Genomic DNA, 14,481 nt, shown 5'->3' on the forward strand with positions numbered 1-14,481 from the left:
ATGAACTGGATACGATTCTGTAAGCAGAGTCCGATTTGGTTCCTAAAAGCTAGGTGTCCAAATCTCACCAAAGGCTGTATTTTTGCTCCACATGAAGCGGCAGGAGGAACCCCGTCTGCTAAATCTTGGAGCAAGCAGACGGGCTGGAGTGAGGACGTCAAGACATAAAGTGGGTACTACTAATACCACGCACGGCAGGGAGAGCTGGGGCACAGTGGGCCCCTGACAGTCAGCAAAGGTGCTGCCTCGTGTCCAGGTGGGCGCATCGGACGAGGCGTTCATCCCCTGGATTTCATCATATCGTATGCATCTTCGTGCTGAACACCCCTATAGACCACACAATGTGTGATTTATAACAGGGTCAAGTACATTCCAGAAAACACTGGAACAATCTATGGACCAGGGGTTGTACCCATTCATAGGTCCATGCTTTCAAAATAAAATAAAGGATAGGGGAAAGGGATAGAATATAAAGGGAGCAGAAGCAGAAAAGGAATAAATAGAAGACAGCAGGAGGGTTGCTCACTTTCCCTCCCCCCATATGTAAGATACACCTATAACATTCAATAAGAATTAAAGAGAAACAAAGAACAGAAATGTGTCCTAGAACACTGAAGTTTGATTTTTGCCATGCTACAATATCTACAAAACCTGCACTACCTTTTTGGACCAATATTTTCCAAGAAAAACCAGAACCTGAAAACTAAGTGATCTCTGCTCCCAAAATCAGAGATTATCGGCGTTCACGGCTCTGCACGACAGGCACTCTGTAAGGAGTGAATGCACTTCTGCCTGGACAGAGGTGGATCCCTGTCAGCAGTCACACACTCACTGAGACCCTATGTGCCAGGGCCTCTCTAAACACCCACACGCGTGACCATGTCATCCCCGCATAAACCGAGCATGGTTATCACCTTCATTTCCAGATGAGGGGACTGAGGTTTGCATGAGTAGTGTCACCACGTGGAGCCAAGACTTCACGTCTTTGTCCCCAGAGTCCAAGTTTCTAACCGATCTATCATCTCTCAGGCTCTCAATGCCCAGGAGTTCCATGAATCCAAAGCCACCATTCCCACACTTCGCTTTCAGATTCCTTTTGTCTGCTCTTCACTGTCAACCTTATACACGATTGGCTTCCAATATTCCACTTCAGTGGTGGGTGCCAACGCTCATAACGCAGTACGGTATGTCCTAAAGTTTTACTGAGTTTTATCAAAGTGTTCTAAGTTTGAAGCTCTACTGTGAATCCTGAATTGCTGCCTTGCAGATCTACTTAAAATGTTGGATGGGGCCGGCCCTGTGGCCGGGTGGTTAAGTTCATGCACTCTACTTCGGCAGCCCAGGGTTTCATCGGTTCAGATCCTGGGCGCAGACATGGCACACTGCTCAGTCAGGCCACGCTGAGGCGGCGTTCCACATGCCACAAGTAGGAGGACCCACAACTAAAACAGGCAACTATGTACTGGGGGGATTTGGAGAGAAAAAGCAAAAAAATTTAAAAAAAGAAGATTGGAACCGTTGTTAGCTCAGGTGCCAATCTTTAAAAAATAACAAAAAAAAGAATGCTGGATACTCATACCATACACTGAGAGATATTCAGATCCAAGGTTGGTGCACAGTGACATGTATTTTAAAAAGAAAATAATGCTATTTGTTTTTTTTAACATGTAAAGCATTATTTTGACAATAAATTTACACCCTTTAGCACATCTATTTTAATGTTCTGGAGCAACTGTGTGAAAATTTTCACACGAAAAGTATTTAAAGAAAACTTGGGGGGGGATATTAATTAAAGAGACTAAGGAATCCCAAAAATTATTCTGGGAGAAAAATTTCATTTGATGAATCTTCTGCTTTCCTAGTCCTTCCCATTTGAGGCAGAAAAACCACCAAGTCAATCATAGGTTATGTTTCCCACCCCCTCTAATTATTCCCAGCTATCAAAAAAAACAACCTAAGTCGTAAAAATTAACAGCTATATCTATAAGCATTTCCACTGACCTGTTAATCTATTATCCGTCAAACTATTAAACTGTATTTGAGATTAGAAATGAAAATGCTGCCTAAACAGATACTAACTAGCTGAGCAGCCTGTGGTAATCACTTAACTGATCTAAGCTTCAGCCTTGTTTCCCAAAAACTCCTTAACAGCAAGACCAGTTACCGCCCTCAGAGACACACGCACAGGCTCAGCAAACAAGGGCGCTCCAGAGCGGCACTGCAAACCCGCACGGAACCCGGGGTTGGAGAGAACTATAAATTACCTTTCTGGCGCTGTTCCAATGTCTGCATCTACCCTGGCCCTGCTCTGGGGGTAAAGTCACGGTGAGTAGAGATGTCACCAATGGGAACATGCTAGGGACACAGACAAGCAGAGCAACACTGTTCTCTGGAGCTGACTCTCGACGAAGGCCCTCCCCGCCTCTCCCCCTTTCTGTCCCACCTGCCAGGCAGATGGCACCTCACCTCTGTATGAATGTGCACTGGTGACACCTGCTCATATGAAGCTTTAATGGCTCTTTTCATAGCTTTTCCTGGCATCACCCCACCCTCAAGATTATACAGCCCTGGCTCTTTCGCAACTGATGCATAAACTCCTATCCACGACCCTATAAACCTGAGCACGCCTCTTTCAGCAGGATGTCAGCTTCTTAAGGGTACAGACTGTCTTCTTTTTTTCATCCACAATGTCTGATACGTAGACACGTAGATATTGACTAAGTTAATGAATTCCAGCTCAGCACACAGTATGCTGGTATGTCCATTTGGTGGAGGTTTTCTCAAGTTGGAAGTGTACTGATTTTTCTGCAACCACACAAGAAAGACTCTATGAGCCAGAAAAGGCCACAGTGAAACTGACACTTGCCTAACTGCTGGTCTAAGTGTAAAGGGGTATCACCCTTCGGGAAAACTATTCTGCAAATCTAACACAGAGCCATAAAAACGCTCATATTCTCTGATTTAGCAATTTCAAGGAAACTATCCCAAGGATGAGGACGTTCTATGCATAAAGTTTTTTATTAAATTATTTCTAAAAGCAAAAACTTGGAAAACTCAAAAGCAACAATAAAATAGAAAGTTAAAAGTGATACATACACTCGACAGAATCTTATAGAGCTTTAACAGTAAAAGCTATGGAATCTTACAAACAGAACAAATGTACGGAACAAGAGCGTGTAGTCTCTTGTATAGCATCACACTCCTGACAACGCAAGAAGTCCTGCTATATTACGGTAATTACCACTAGAGAATAAGCACGTGCAGATGGCTGAAAAAGACTAGAAGCGAATTCACCAACATGCTTAGGTGTTAGGGGGCAACAGTGATGACAGCTGACTTCTTCCTTCTTTCTTCTATATCCACAACAGTTTTTTTTTTAAATATATAATTGGGAAAAAATAAAGGATTCCTCCAGCCCAACTGAATTTATCTAACATGACAACTGACATTAATAAATAAAACATTCTCAATTCTATTTGCTTGTCAGGCTTATGGAGAGGGGGAGGGGCAGTGTACAAAGCTGTAGCTGCCATACTTGAATTACCTCCACTCTAACATTCTTTTTTTTTTTTTTGAGGAAGATTAGCCCTGAGCTAACTGCTGCCAATCCTCCTCTTTTTGCTGAGGAAGACTGGCCCTGAGCTAACATCCATGCCCATCTTCCACTGCTTTATATGCGGGATGCCTACCATAGCATGGCTTGCCAAATGGTGCCATGTCTGCACCCGGGATCCGAACCGGCGAACCCCAGGCCGCCGAGAAGTGGAACGTGTGAACTTAACTGCTGTGCCACCGAGCTGGCCCCCACTCCAACATTCTGTTCTAGAAAGGTTGCCAGGAATGGCTGCCACATTCTCCTCAAGCCCTCCCTACCTTGAAGCCCAGAAGAGCTTTTCAGAACCAGAAGTGTCTACAGAATCTAAGAATTTGCATATTGACAAGGTGTTCTTGTTTTCTGTCTCTGGGGAGTAGAGCCAATCTACACTGCACAAATGAGAGACACGATGGCAAGGGTAAGAGACTCAAAGAAACCTTCCTTCGAAGTAAAAAAGGTGGAAGGGAAACCCCTGGACTGAGGTGGCCAACAACGCTGGTGTGCGTCCTGTCGCTGGCTGGCTCTGTGGGCCCCTCTGGACCTCGGCAGCCTGGCTGTACAATGGCATTACTGAACTGGAGGTGGTTTTCTCAACCATTTCGACCAAGCCCGATCCCCAACACCGATACACAGGAGATCTTCTGCAAATAAAGCCGTTAGTTTATATTTACACAATGTTTTCAAAATATAAAATCATAAAATATTAAATCTGCTTTTACAAATTACACAAAACCCTGTACATTCTGATTCTTCTCCCTTGTCTCTGGACCTTGAGAGTCACTGCACTGCAAAGTCTCTTTCAATTTAACTCCCACAACCATAAATTCACTGTTTTCTCTCCTCTTCCCTCTGGAAAACGGGCCTGCACACCTCCGATTCACACCTGTCTGCCTTCTCTCTCCTCCCTCCCCGGAGGGACAGGGTCTGACTGTCCTCCGCTGTTGGCCTTCCTTTCCAGAACAAGGGCGCCTCAGCATCTTCACGATGCAGCTGGGAAGTGGTGGCTGAATTTGGAGGAGGAGCACATTCCCAGAGCCGCCCCCTTCTCTGTACACCTGGTCCGGAAGTTACACTGGGGCTACCTAGAGCAAACAAGGTCATAAAAGGGCTGCTAATTCTTTACATTTCCTCTCTTCCTCTCTTACCATGCTGAAAAACAGCCTTTTAGTGCTGATTTAAAAGAATGCAATTCTATAGGAAAGGGGTGAATTTCTTCAACTCTGAAATGTATCTGCCTACAACTAAGCTTTTTCTATCCCTTTGCGAATGTGTAACAAGATTTTAAGATGAAGCTAGAAGTTGCTTGTCTAAGAGACTCAAAAGGCTGATAATAATGAATGTTGGTGAGGATGTGGGAAAACAGAAACTTCGGCACCTTGCTGAAGGCAGCAGAAGCGGAATAACCCATAGAGGGCAACCTGCAATCTGTGTCAAAGTGGAATGTTCATACTCGCCAAGGGAGCAGTGCCCACTTCCAGGCATTCATCACAAAGAAAGAACTGGACAAACAAGAAGCACGCTGAAGGATGTTTATCTTAGCATTTAGAAAAGCAAACCACAAACCCATCTAAATGTGCAACAAAAGGGACTAGGGAAAACAATTATGGCAAAGTCATACCATGGAAAACTAAGCAATCATTATTTCATTTAAGAAATCCTATCATATAACAATGTCTACAGTACACCACATTTGTGTTGAAGAAAAAGACACAGAGGAAAACACAGGGATAAAACAACTTCAGAAACTGTACATCAAGATGTTCACAGCGCCATCTCTGCTTAGTAGGATTATGGGTCGTCTGCACTTCCTTTTCTTTATTACAATTAAGCATTTCCATGACCATCAGAAAAACTCTCGTATGATAAAGAGGCTCTCTGGTCCAAGAGTGAAAATTCTGACAGCAAAAAAATCTGTTTGAACTCACCCAAAATTCCAAAGTTTCCAGAGTTACTGAGAAAGCCTTTTTCATGCAGTACCTATTTAATATTTATGAGCACACTCTAGGAACGCCACCTTAGGACACTGTCTTTTCTTTCTTTCATTTTGTAAAACAATGATCATACGTTTTTATATTGGGGGGGGGGAGCACAAGGACACAACCAGAGCTTGTGCCTTATTAAGGGTTCTCCCCTTGTGACCCAAATAACTTCCCCAGTTCCAAAGCATTTTTCCACCTTCGCCTACCCCCAAATGAGTCATAACTATCCTAAAACTTCTGGTGCTTCTAGCTATCACTGTGCAGAGCCCTTTTCCTCTCTCTAGCCTACAATCCCAAGTATTCTTACATAGATGGTTCTCTAGTCTCCCTCGGGATCCTCTTTTGGAAAGGAGATTATTCTCCATGTCCTATGGGGATAATATATTATAATCATATTATTATTAGCCTGGAAGATGGTAACAGACTAATAGGGTTACCTACTCTTTGAGAATTTAAGTGTTTCCAGAAGGCATCATTCCAACTGATATTAACACTCCAATTGTTAAACACATGATATCAGAGCCACGATTTCCATAGAAAGGCAAAAATTACCAGAACAAGCACTTGAAAATGTCTTGACTCTTAGCGAAACAGGTGTTCCCCGACACCCTGTGGTATGAAACCCTTCCTCCAGACCAGACCAGACGGCTGTCTTTAGCAAAGATCAGATTGTGGTCCTAGAAGGGCTCCTCTGAGCCACACGGGATGCCGGACTCATTTTCTGTCTCTGTTATGTCGCTGCGTCTTTCGCCTGATCCAGAAGGATCAGACATTAACTTCTCTTTCTTTTGATAAGTGACGCTCACTGTTACAGCAACGCAAGACCCACCAAGTCCACAGAAACAGAGGGACCAGCCTGATTGAGGGGAATGGTGGAAAGCGTAATGCATGGTCACAACCTGTAAAAACCCGAAAAAAACAAATTCTGCCCCCAGACGACTCGACTGCAGAGGGGAGATGTACATGTACAGTGCAGAGATCGGACAGGCTCCACTCGACCAACGGGTCAAACCGGGCATCAGTAACATGGGAAGAAGCTCACACGGCCTTCAGAGCATTCTTGCCAAAACCTTTTAACGTAATCTAATCAGGCTTTTACAACTGTCTTCCAGCTTCTAAAAACACAGGGGATTAAGGAACACTGACACCAGGCAATTCCAGGATGGAGGACATTCTATAAAATAACTGGCCTGGACTCTTCAAAAGCTTACTCTAATGGGGGGAAGGTAGGGCAGGAAGGCGGCTACAGACTGAGACCAGAGACATAATCAAATACAATATGAGATTTTGGGGGAGTGTGGCTAGAAATAACACTTAGAGCATGACTGGGGAAATGTGGATATGGACTGGATATTAGAAGATAGTGTGAAAGCACCGTTAATTTTCTTAGTTGCAATAACAGTATTGTGCTTATATAGGAGAATATGCTTATTTTATTAACAGATGCATGTTGATGTATTTACAGGTTAAATATCTTGATATCTATGTACAATTTAATTTCACATGGCTCAGAGGGAAAAAAGAAAGCTAGAGTTAAAATAAATAAAGCAAAAGGGTACTAGCTGTGGCCTCTAGATAGAGGGTAATATGTTCACTGTTATTCTTTTAACTTCTCTGTATGTTTGATTTCTTCATAATAAGTTGAGGGAGAAGTTTGATTTTGGATTTATCTAAATTGCCAACTAAATCTAAATTAAAGTATACCAACACTAAACTAAGAATTCCTGTAAAAGGGTTAAAAATTATAACAGGGAGTAAATACTCTAATAACGTTCACATAAGAAGCTAAAGCATTCAGCAGCTATTCTAAGACAAAAAAAAATATTTTGTTTTTGGAACCAAGAATTGCATTTACTCTTTACCTATAGTTTCATAGGAGAGCTGAAGAGAAATTATAAATAAATCTTCCTGTTCCCTCACTTAATCTTTGAATGGCTTTCCACTGCCTTCAAGGTCAAGTTCAAATTCCTCATGCTTAGCGTGACTCAGAAAGAGCCCATAAAACCTGGCCCCCCGCCTCTGCAATTTCAGATCTTGCCACTCCCCAATTCCAGCAACATGGACATCAGCGATTCTCTGGAATCAGCCAAGAGCTCCGACAATGCTGCTCCTATTGTCCGGAACTTAAAGACATAAATCCCAGGATGAAGAGAAGGAAAAATTCCTAGGAAAAAGTGACTATCCTAACAAAAGCATGAGCTCCGGATGAACGGGGAGGTGAGGGAAGGAGTCCAGCGAAGCCCAAGCCCCGCTGTGCGTCCCTTTCCCTCTACACCAGCATTCTGACGGCTGGCCTGTTTGCAGCTCTCTTCAATTACCCTGTAGGTTCACCAGCAGAAAAATGACTCAGTCCTGACATTGGCCTTGCTCTCAGACAAAACTCACTCCCCAGGCCTGCACACCCCACACTAGAAAAACTGCAGAGGCTAAGAGTTAAAACTCGGTAGGCCCAAAGACCTTATGACACTGACCCTCTGCCGGCAACCACAGAGGACTGAAATGCCACAAAAATTAAATTACGGTGCTTTGTAATAGATTTAGCACTTTATTTTTAAATATTAACAAGACTGCCAGAGGGAGTAAGTTTATCAAGGGATAAGAATTCTAGCAGCATTACTCCTAGCTCACTCAGAGGCCAATTAACCTTTCCCACTATGCCCAACAACTAGACTCTCGAGGGTCCAAGCTGCTTAGGACCCTGTGGGTTTGTGAGCAGATGCCTCTGCCCAATAACCCATTACAATCAATGCACCAGGGGCTCAGCACACAGGGAAAACACGCGCCAGGCCAATGACCTGAGCGGAGTCAGCACGCCTGTATTCTGTTTCATTTCCTCTGCTGTCTGAAGATCCCAAACCTAACGTGGCTATCCGATTTTCAGTCTCTCTTCTCACCTTGGTTTTCCCTTCTCACAGCTATTTTTAAAACCAGCAAATGCCTAACATTCGTAAACTGTCAGTAGCCATCTGTGCTTTTCACAGTTAGATCACTGCTAAAAAGGAGCAAAATTTCCAGCTCTAGACTTTACTTCAACAATCTGGCAAATCATTATGGGGTGAGTGAGTGACTTCACCCCTCCAGCAGGGTCACGAACCCAGGAGGGCACCCTAAATTACACCCACTGCTTAAACTCAAACAACTGCAGGCCCTGGGGCTCCAGATGCGGGTTCTATTACTGCCTCTCCCCCAGCCCAACTCCTGCTCCCCAGACACAGCCTGGCACCTTCTGGATCCCTGCTCATCAAACTCAGCCCACCAGTGGGGCAACCGACAAATTTCTGAGGCATGAAAATATTATCAGGTAAAAAGTGAATTTAAAAAAATACATTGTTCTAGGAAAGCTGTGAACTATATAACAATAAAAGGAAAATTCACCTAAAAGAAAAAAAACATCAGGTAGCACCAACTATAACCTTTTATCCCAACGCTCCCTCTAAATGAATCCACAGAAAGATCTTCTTGAAGCGTCTTTTGCTAATTTGTGGTTGGAGTACAGCACACTCCAGAAAATGATGCTCACAGCAGGACACAAACACTAAGTAATTTTATGAGATTATGTCTGCATCTGTGCTAAATAATTTATTCTGGGAGCGGTAATAAAAGCGGAGATGAAGTTAAGCTATTGATCAAAGACTATACTAACTTTGTCAAAAAAAAAAAAAAGAGAGAGAGCGAGAAGAATGAATGAGCACCTTCAGGACGCAGAGCAAATGGACCTGCCCACTGATCTCTTCCTTCTTTAACGTCCCATTGCTCTCACGGGCAACACTTCTTGCACCTGCAGTTGTGCAGTGGCTGTGAGGTCTGTGGGCCTTACCATCCGGGACCAGCTCAGGAAGGTGCAAAACTAGGAAGCTGCGGCAGGAAGCACAACGGGACAGAAGACAGTGACCAGTCTGTCCTGGTCCATCGTGGGGGAGGAGAGGGGAAAACTACACAGCAACAGTTTTCACTCTTTAAAAGAACAAGGTTAAATGGCATTCATACTCTGTGCTTAAGATGACTCGCACCTCTGCTTTCTGGGAGTCACGAAGGGGAGTCACCCTGAGAAGCAGAGAATCACGTCTGTATTCCTCTACCTACATAAAGGCATCATCCTTCCAAAAACACAGGACTGGGGCATTCCCAAACCACCCTATGACGTGTGTGTGCCCGTCTTTCAAAAGGTGTTACAGCCTCCCTGACTTCTTTGTTCCCTGGGGCATTTCTGCAGCCTTTTCAGAAGAACCTTAGAGTGCTAGCCAGAGAGCACTACAACCTTCTGATGGCACCTGGGGAGCACGGGCTAGAAAGGAATCCACAGGGCTTCAAAGACCGCCAGAACTACACCACCTATCGTACAAAGCACAGGTTCATCTTGAGGGTGAGAAGTCTTCTCACTGGGAGGGAGGAGTAATCTCCTCCCAAAAGTCTGGTCCTAAGGTGACGCCACAGATACTGCATTTGGTAAAATGCTCCTCTCATCTCCTCCCACCGCCCGGCTCCGCTTCAGCACCACACCTCCGCTCATTTCCCCAAAGCAGCATGTCCAGGACAGCACTGTTCCTTAAGCCACCGACAACTTCAACAACGGCTAAAGTGCACTACTATTTCTATTTTTTATCCCCTTTCACACCATTTAGACTGTAAACACACTGATCTCTGATGTCAAATTCTAGGTGCAAACGCTTGTTGGTGATTATGCTAAAGAAAGGCTTCTTTGGTTCTATTCCACCCACTGCTGATTTCTGAAGTACAGCTGTCTGCACAGGGAAAGAGCGGAAACGGCTGTCTTATTATGCAGGTGAATGGATAAAACAAAAATTAAATACAACCATAACGCAAGACAATATAAGAGTCTTACCCTCCAAAATTACAAATGGATTTGGCTAATGTGATAGATGAAATACCTTTTAAGTTTTATGTTAGCATGTGCTCTAAAATACATTCCCCACTTTAGGACACAGAGTAAACAAATTTTATTTCTCCAGGGCAGAGGAAAATGGAAAGGTAGAGAATCAGATGACATTGGAAGTGGGCCTGGATCTTACCCTCCTGATATGCCAATCAGATATAGCCTAAGGCTCTGGGCTAAATTAAAGGTTGAGGGCCAACTTGGCTACTAATTTCCCAGAGACAGCTCAAGAGAATCAAGACAGAAAAGCAGAATCAACACTGGAACTCAAATAGGATTGAATGCATCTCACAGCATCATTTACAGTCCAGGAGAGCTGGACAATAATTTGGCTGGACAAGAGTGTAGGCCCTTTTCTGAGTTTACTCAGCTCCTCTTCAGAGAATGCAGGTGGCCTTGCTACTGCAGCCACAAGCAAGGCACCAGCCATGAGTCCTTAGCTGGATACGCCCACCAGCACGGGTGCTGCCTCTGAAGGGCAAGACTTGTAATCAGCTGGCCATGAGGTCTTGAAAAAAGCCTACCAATGCCTGCTTGATAAGATATAGAATCACTGAGCCTGGAAGCCATCCAGGAGTCCACAGGGTCTTTGGGAGGACAAAGTGAGACAGATACATAACAAGGACACACTCTTCTCAAACTTCCTCCTTGCACGAGCCTCAATCAAGAGGAAAACTAAGAATTAAGGGGTTTCAATTAATTGTGATTAGGATGTAGCATTATTTCCATTTTATAGAAAAACAAGCTGAGGGTCAATTATTGCTTTGATCTGGCTTAAAAGCTCACCGGCCTGGCTACTAAGACCCTGGAGATCCTGGGCTCCATGTGCACTTCAATACAGACATTGTTATCGCTGTTACTGAGAACAGGGGCAAAAACGAAAAGTTCTCAGGGTTCCTGGAGCCCAAAGCAAGGCCTCCTCCAACCTCCCAGACATACTAATTTAATCCCTTGCCCACTAGATGATTTTATAGAAAAAAGAAAAATTTTAAAACCTAGGGCCAAGACCCAAAGCTAACCATAACTCAAAGGAGAGAACAATGGATACTCCGATCTTCCTTTTCAACTCATCATGCTGTTTTCAGCACGGCTGGATGACTCACTGAGCGATGGGAAATGACCTGAAAGGTCTAATGACCTGAAAGGTCTACTGAAGAGGGGGCTGCACCTTGAAAATAACCTCTCGCCTCTAATTTTCTTTTCCTCAGTTTGTTTTCCTTTAACTAACAAAGGTTCATTTTTATTTTTTTGCAATTGCCAGCCCTGAACTGAAGCTAAAAATCAATTTTCATTCTGTCCTTCCACAGGTCTGCCACCACAGTCAAGACCGTCACTGGGCCTGCGGCTGAGACCGAAGGTTGGTTAAACAAACGACGCCTTGTTCACGTGTCAGCTGAGACGTCAGGGGACTGAACTCCTGAAGCCCGGGGCAGAGCAGGCTGTCCCTCACTGCGCTCACGGCCATAAATACTGCTGTTATCGGGCAAAGAGTGAAGAGGTCACTCAGGACGTATGGCGGACGGCACCACAACCGCTGCAAAATACCCCTCCCTCATTTCCAGGAGGAATCTATTCCGACCTGATTGCTACCTTTAAGACATCACTTTCTCAGGTTTTCTATCTATTTCAAATGAGACAAGCTTATCCTTTGATTAAAAATGCAATATGATATCAGAAAATCCATCGCATCACGTTAGAGAGTAAATCATCCATATAAGTGGCATTATTTCACTAGCTGCACAAATAAGAAAGGGGGCTGCATGGGCCGAAGAAGTCCTTCCATGGCCTCTTACAGCTTTCCAGACACGGAGACCACGAGCGTCTAGAACACAAGGCTGAGGGATCGAGACCTCTCTGTAGCAAAGAATTCCTCTTAGAAATAAGATTCGATATGAGGCTTCTATTAGTTATTCAAAGAAGTTTTAAAAAAAATAATCAAAGCACTGACACATGCTGTAACATGGACAAACCCTGAAAACCTGACGCTGAGTGAAACAAGCCAGACACAAAAGAGCAAATATTGTATGACTCCACTTACCTGAGGTACCTAGATTAGACAAATTCACACAGACAGAAAGCAGAAATCTGACTGCCAAGGGCCAGAGGAAAGGGGACACGGGAGCTGCTGTTTAATGAGAGCAGTTTCTGTTCGGGTGATGAGAAAGTTCTGGAAATGGGCAGTGCTGACGGGTGCACAATGTCGTGAATGTACTTACTGCCACTGGATTGTACATTTAAAATGGCTATAATGGTAAATTTTCTTATGCATATTTTACCACGATAACAAAACCTGTGTGTAAAAACTAGAATTATAACTTAAGACGACAGGTGGTTCCTGATAAATCTAACGCAAGGGGCACGGCGGTTCTGCAGAGTCGGAAGAGTCAACACTCCCAGAGGGCCAGGGTCCAGCCCGAGGGCCACAGCGGCTGGCACTCCCTGGGCGGTCTCGGGACCTTGCAGACCCAGGTCCGCCGAAGACCCCCCACGGGTGAGTCCCACCCGGACGTCTGTACGCCAGCGGCATCCTCGACACCCGCCGGGCTGTCCGCCGGGCGTCCCTAACTGAACTTGTCCCCAACCATGGCACTGTCCCCCCGCCACGGGCCTGCTGACGGGGTCGCGGCCTGGGGACCGGCAGCTCTGCCCTCCCCGCAGCCCTTCGGAGTCCCGCTCCACCGGGCAGCCGGCCACATCCTTTCAAAACAGAAGTCACAGGACCTCGCTCTGAGTAAGTCACACTCTGGACAATGGCCTACCAGGCTCCAGACGAGGAGTTGGCCAGGCTGGGGGTCCACCCCCTGCCCACCGCCCGTTCTGCGCAGGGAGCAGGCTCAAGCCCGCCGCACCCATGTGCGGCCCCGGGCTGTGAGGCGAGCGGAGCTGCTGCGACAGAGACTGCAGAGCCTGAAACACTGACACAGCTGGCCCTGCTCCTAACGGTCCCACCCCATCCTCACGCCTCTGGCGGCATCTGTCTGCTCTCGCCTCCCTCGCTCCCGCCTTAAGGCCAGGCTGGCTGCCCTCCCCGGACACTGCAAGGCGTGTGCAGCTCCTCAAAGTCTTTCCCGCGCTGTCACTTCAGCGACACCTTCCCGAGGCACACTGTATTCAAAGTTGCAACCCCGACCCCCCAAAACCACATACCCATGCTTCTCCCCTTCTCTGCTTATATTTCTCCAAATCACTAATCACCCAATATGATACAAAGTTTTCTTTTTTTGTCTGACGTGACCCCTATGCACTAGAATGTCAGCTCCGTGGAGGCAGAGAATCTTCTGTCTTATTCACATATCCCAGGCCTAGAACAGCGCCTGGCACACAGCGGCAGCCCACTAAATACCTGTTAAATATAGCTGAAAGAGTACGCGTGGTGTAGTTAGTGAGCCTAAGGCAAAAATCCCGGATTTCTACTCTAACGGGGGGCGGGATCAAATGATTAACAAAAAAGATGGGAAAAAATACGATGCGTACTTAAAAATCATCTGAAAATACAATTTTGGTTTACAACACATTCTAAATACAGACAGGTACCTCCTAAGCTAAAGATAAATTTCTCAATCAAAAAATCAAACACCAGGGGGCCGGCCTGGTGGCCTAGTGGTTACCTTTGCCAGCTCCACTTCAGCGGCCTGGGGTTCACAGGTTCAGATCTTGGGTTCACACCAAGCCATGCTGTGGTGGCGTCCCACATATACATGAGAGGAAGGTTGGCATGGGTGTTAGCTGAGGGCCAATCTTCCTCAAGCACAAAGACAAAGATTGGCAACAGATGTTAGTTCGGGGCCAATCTTCCTCATCAAAAAAAAAAAAAAAAAAAAACCCCACCAAAAACACCAGTATAGAGTTTCAATTAAGTAATAAATACCATATGTGCTCACAATTTGAAGTCTGTTTCAAGCTATAGCCTGTAATTTATTTATATCCTACTGAAGTTTATTTTTAAATCTTCAGAAGTTGACAATTTATGCCTATCTTGTTATTCTATGCCAGTATTTAATTATTGTTTTTCA

The 14,481-nt window shown here is 45.0% G+C and overlaps 1 protein-coding gene across 1 annotated transcript in view; it reads right to left on the bottom strand.

Moving 5' to 3' along the window:
• The window catches only part of B4GALT5 (beta-1,4-galactosyltransferase 5), a 39,164-nt gene extending 25,729 nt beyond the window's left edge, over positions 1-13,435 (bottom strand). The window contains exon 1 of the mRNA XM_046679160.1: positions 13,228-13,435. Within this exon, the coding sequence (XP_046535116.1) occupies positions 13,228-13,321 (94 nt within the window). The 5' untranslated portion in view covers positions 13,322-13,435. The remainder of the gene's footprint in view (positions 1-13,227) is intronic.
• Between the last annotated feature and the right edge of the window lie 1,046 nt (positions 13,436-14,481).

The sequence above is a fragment of the Equus quagga genome, chromosome 12, assembly GCF_021613505.1.
Source record: "Equus quagga isolate Etosha38 chromosome 12, UCLA_HA_Equagga_1.0, whole genome shotgun sequence".
NCBI classification, from domain to species: Eukaryota; Metazoa; Chordata; class Mammalia; order Perissodactyla; family Equidae; genus Equus; species Equus quagga.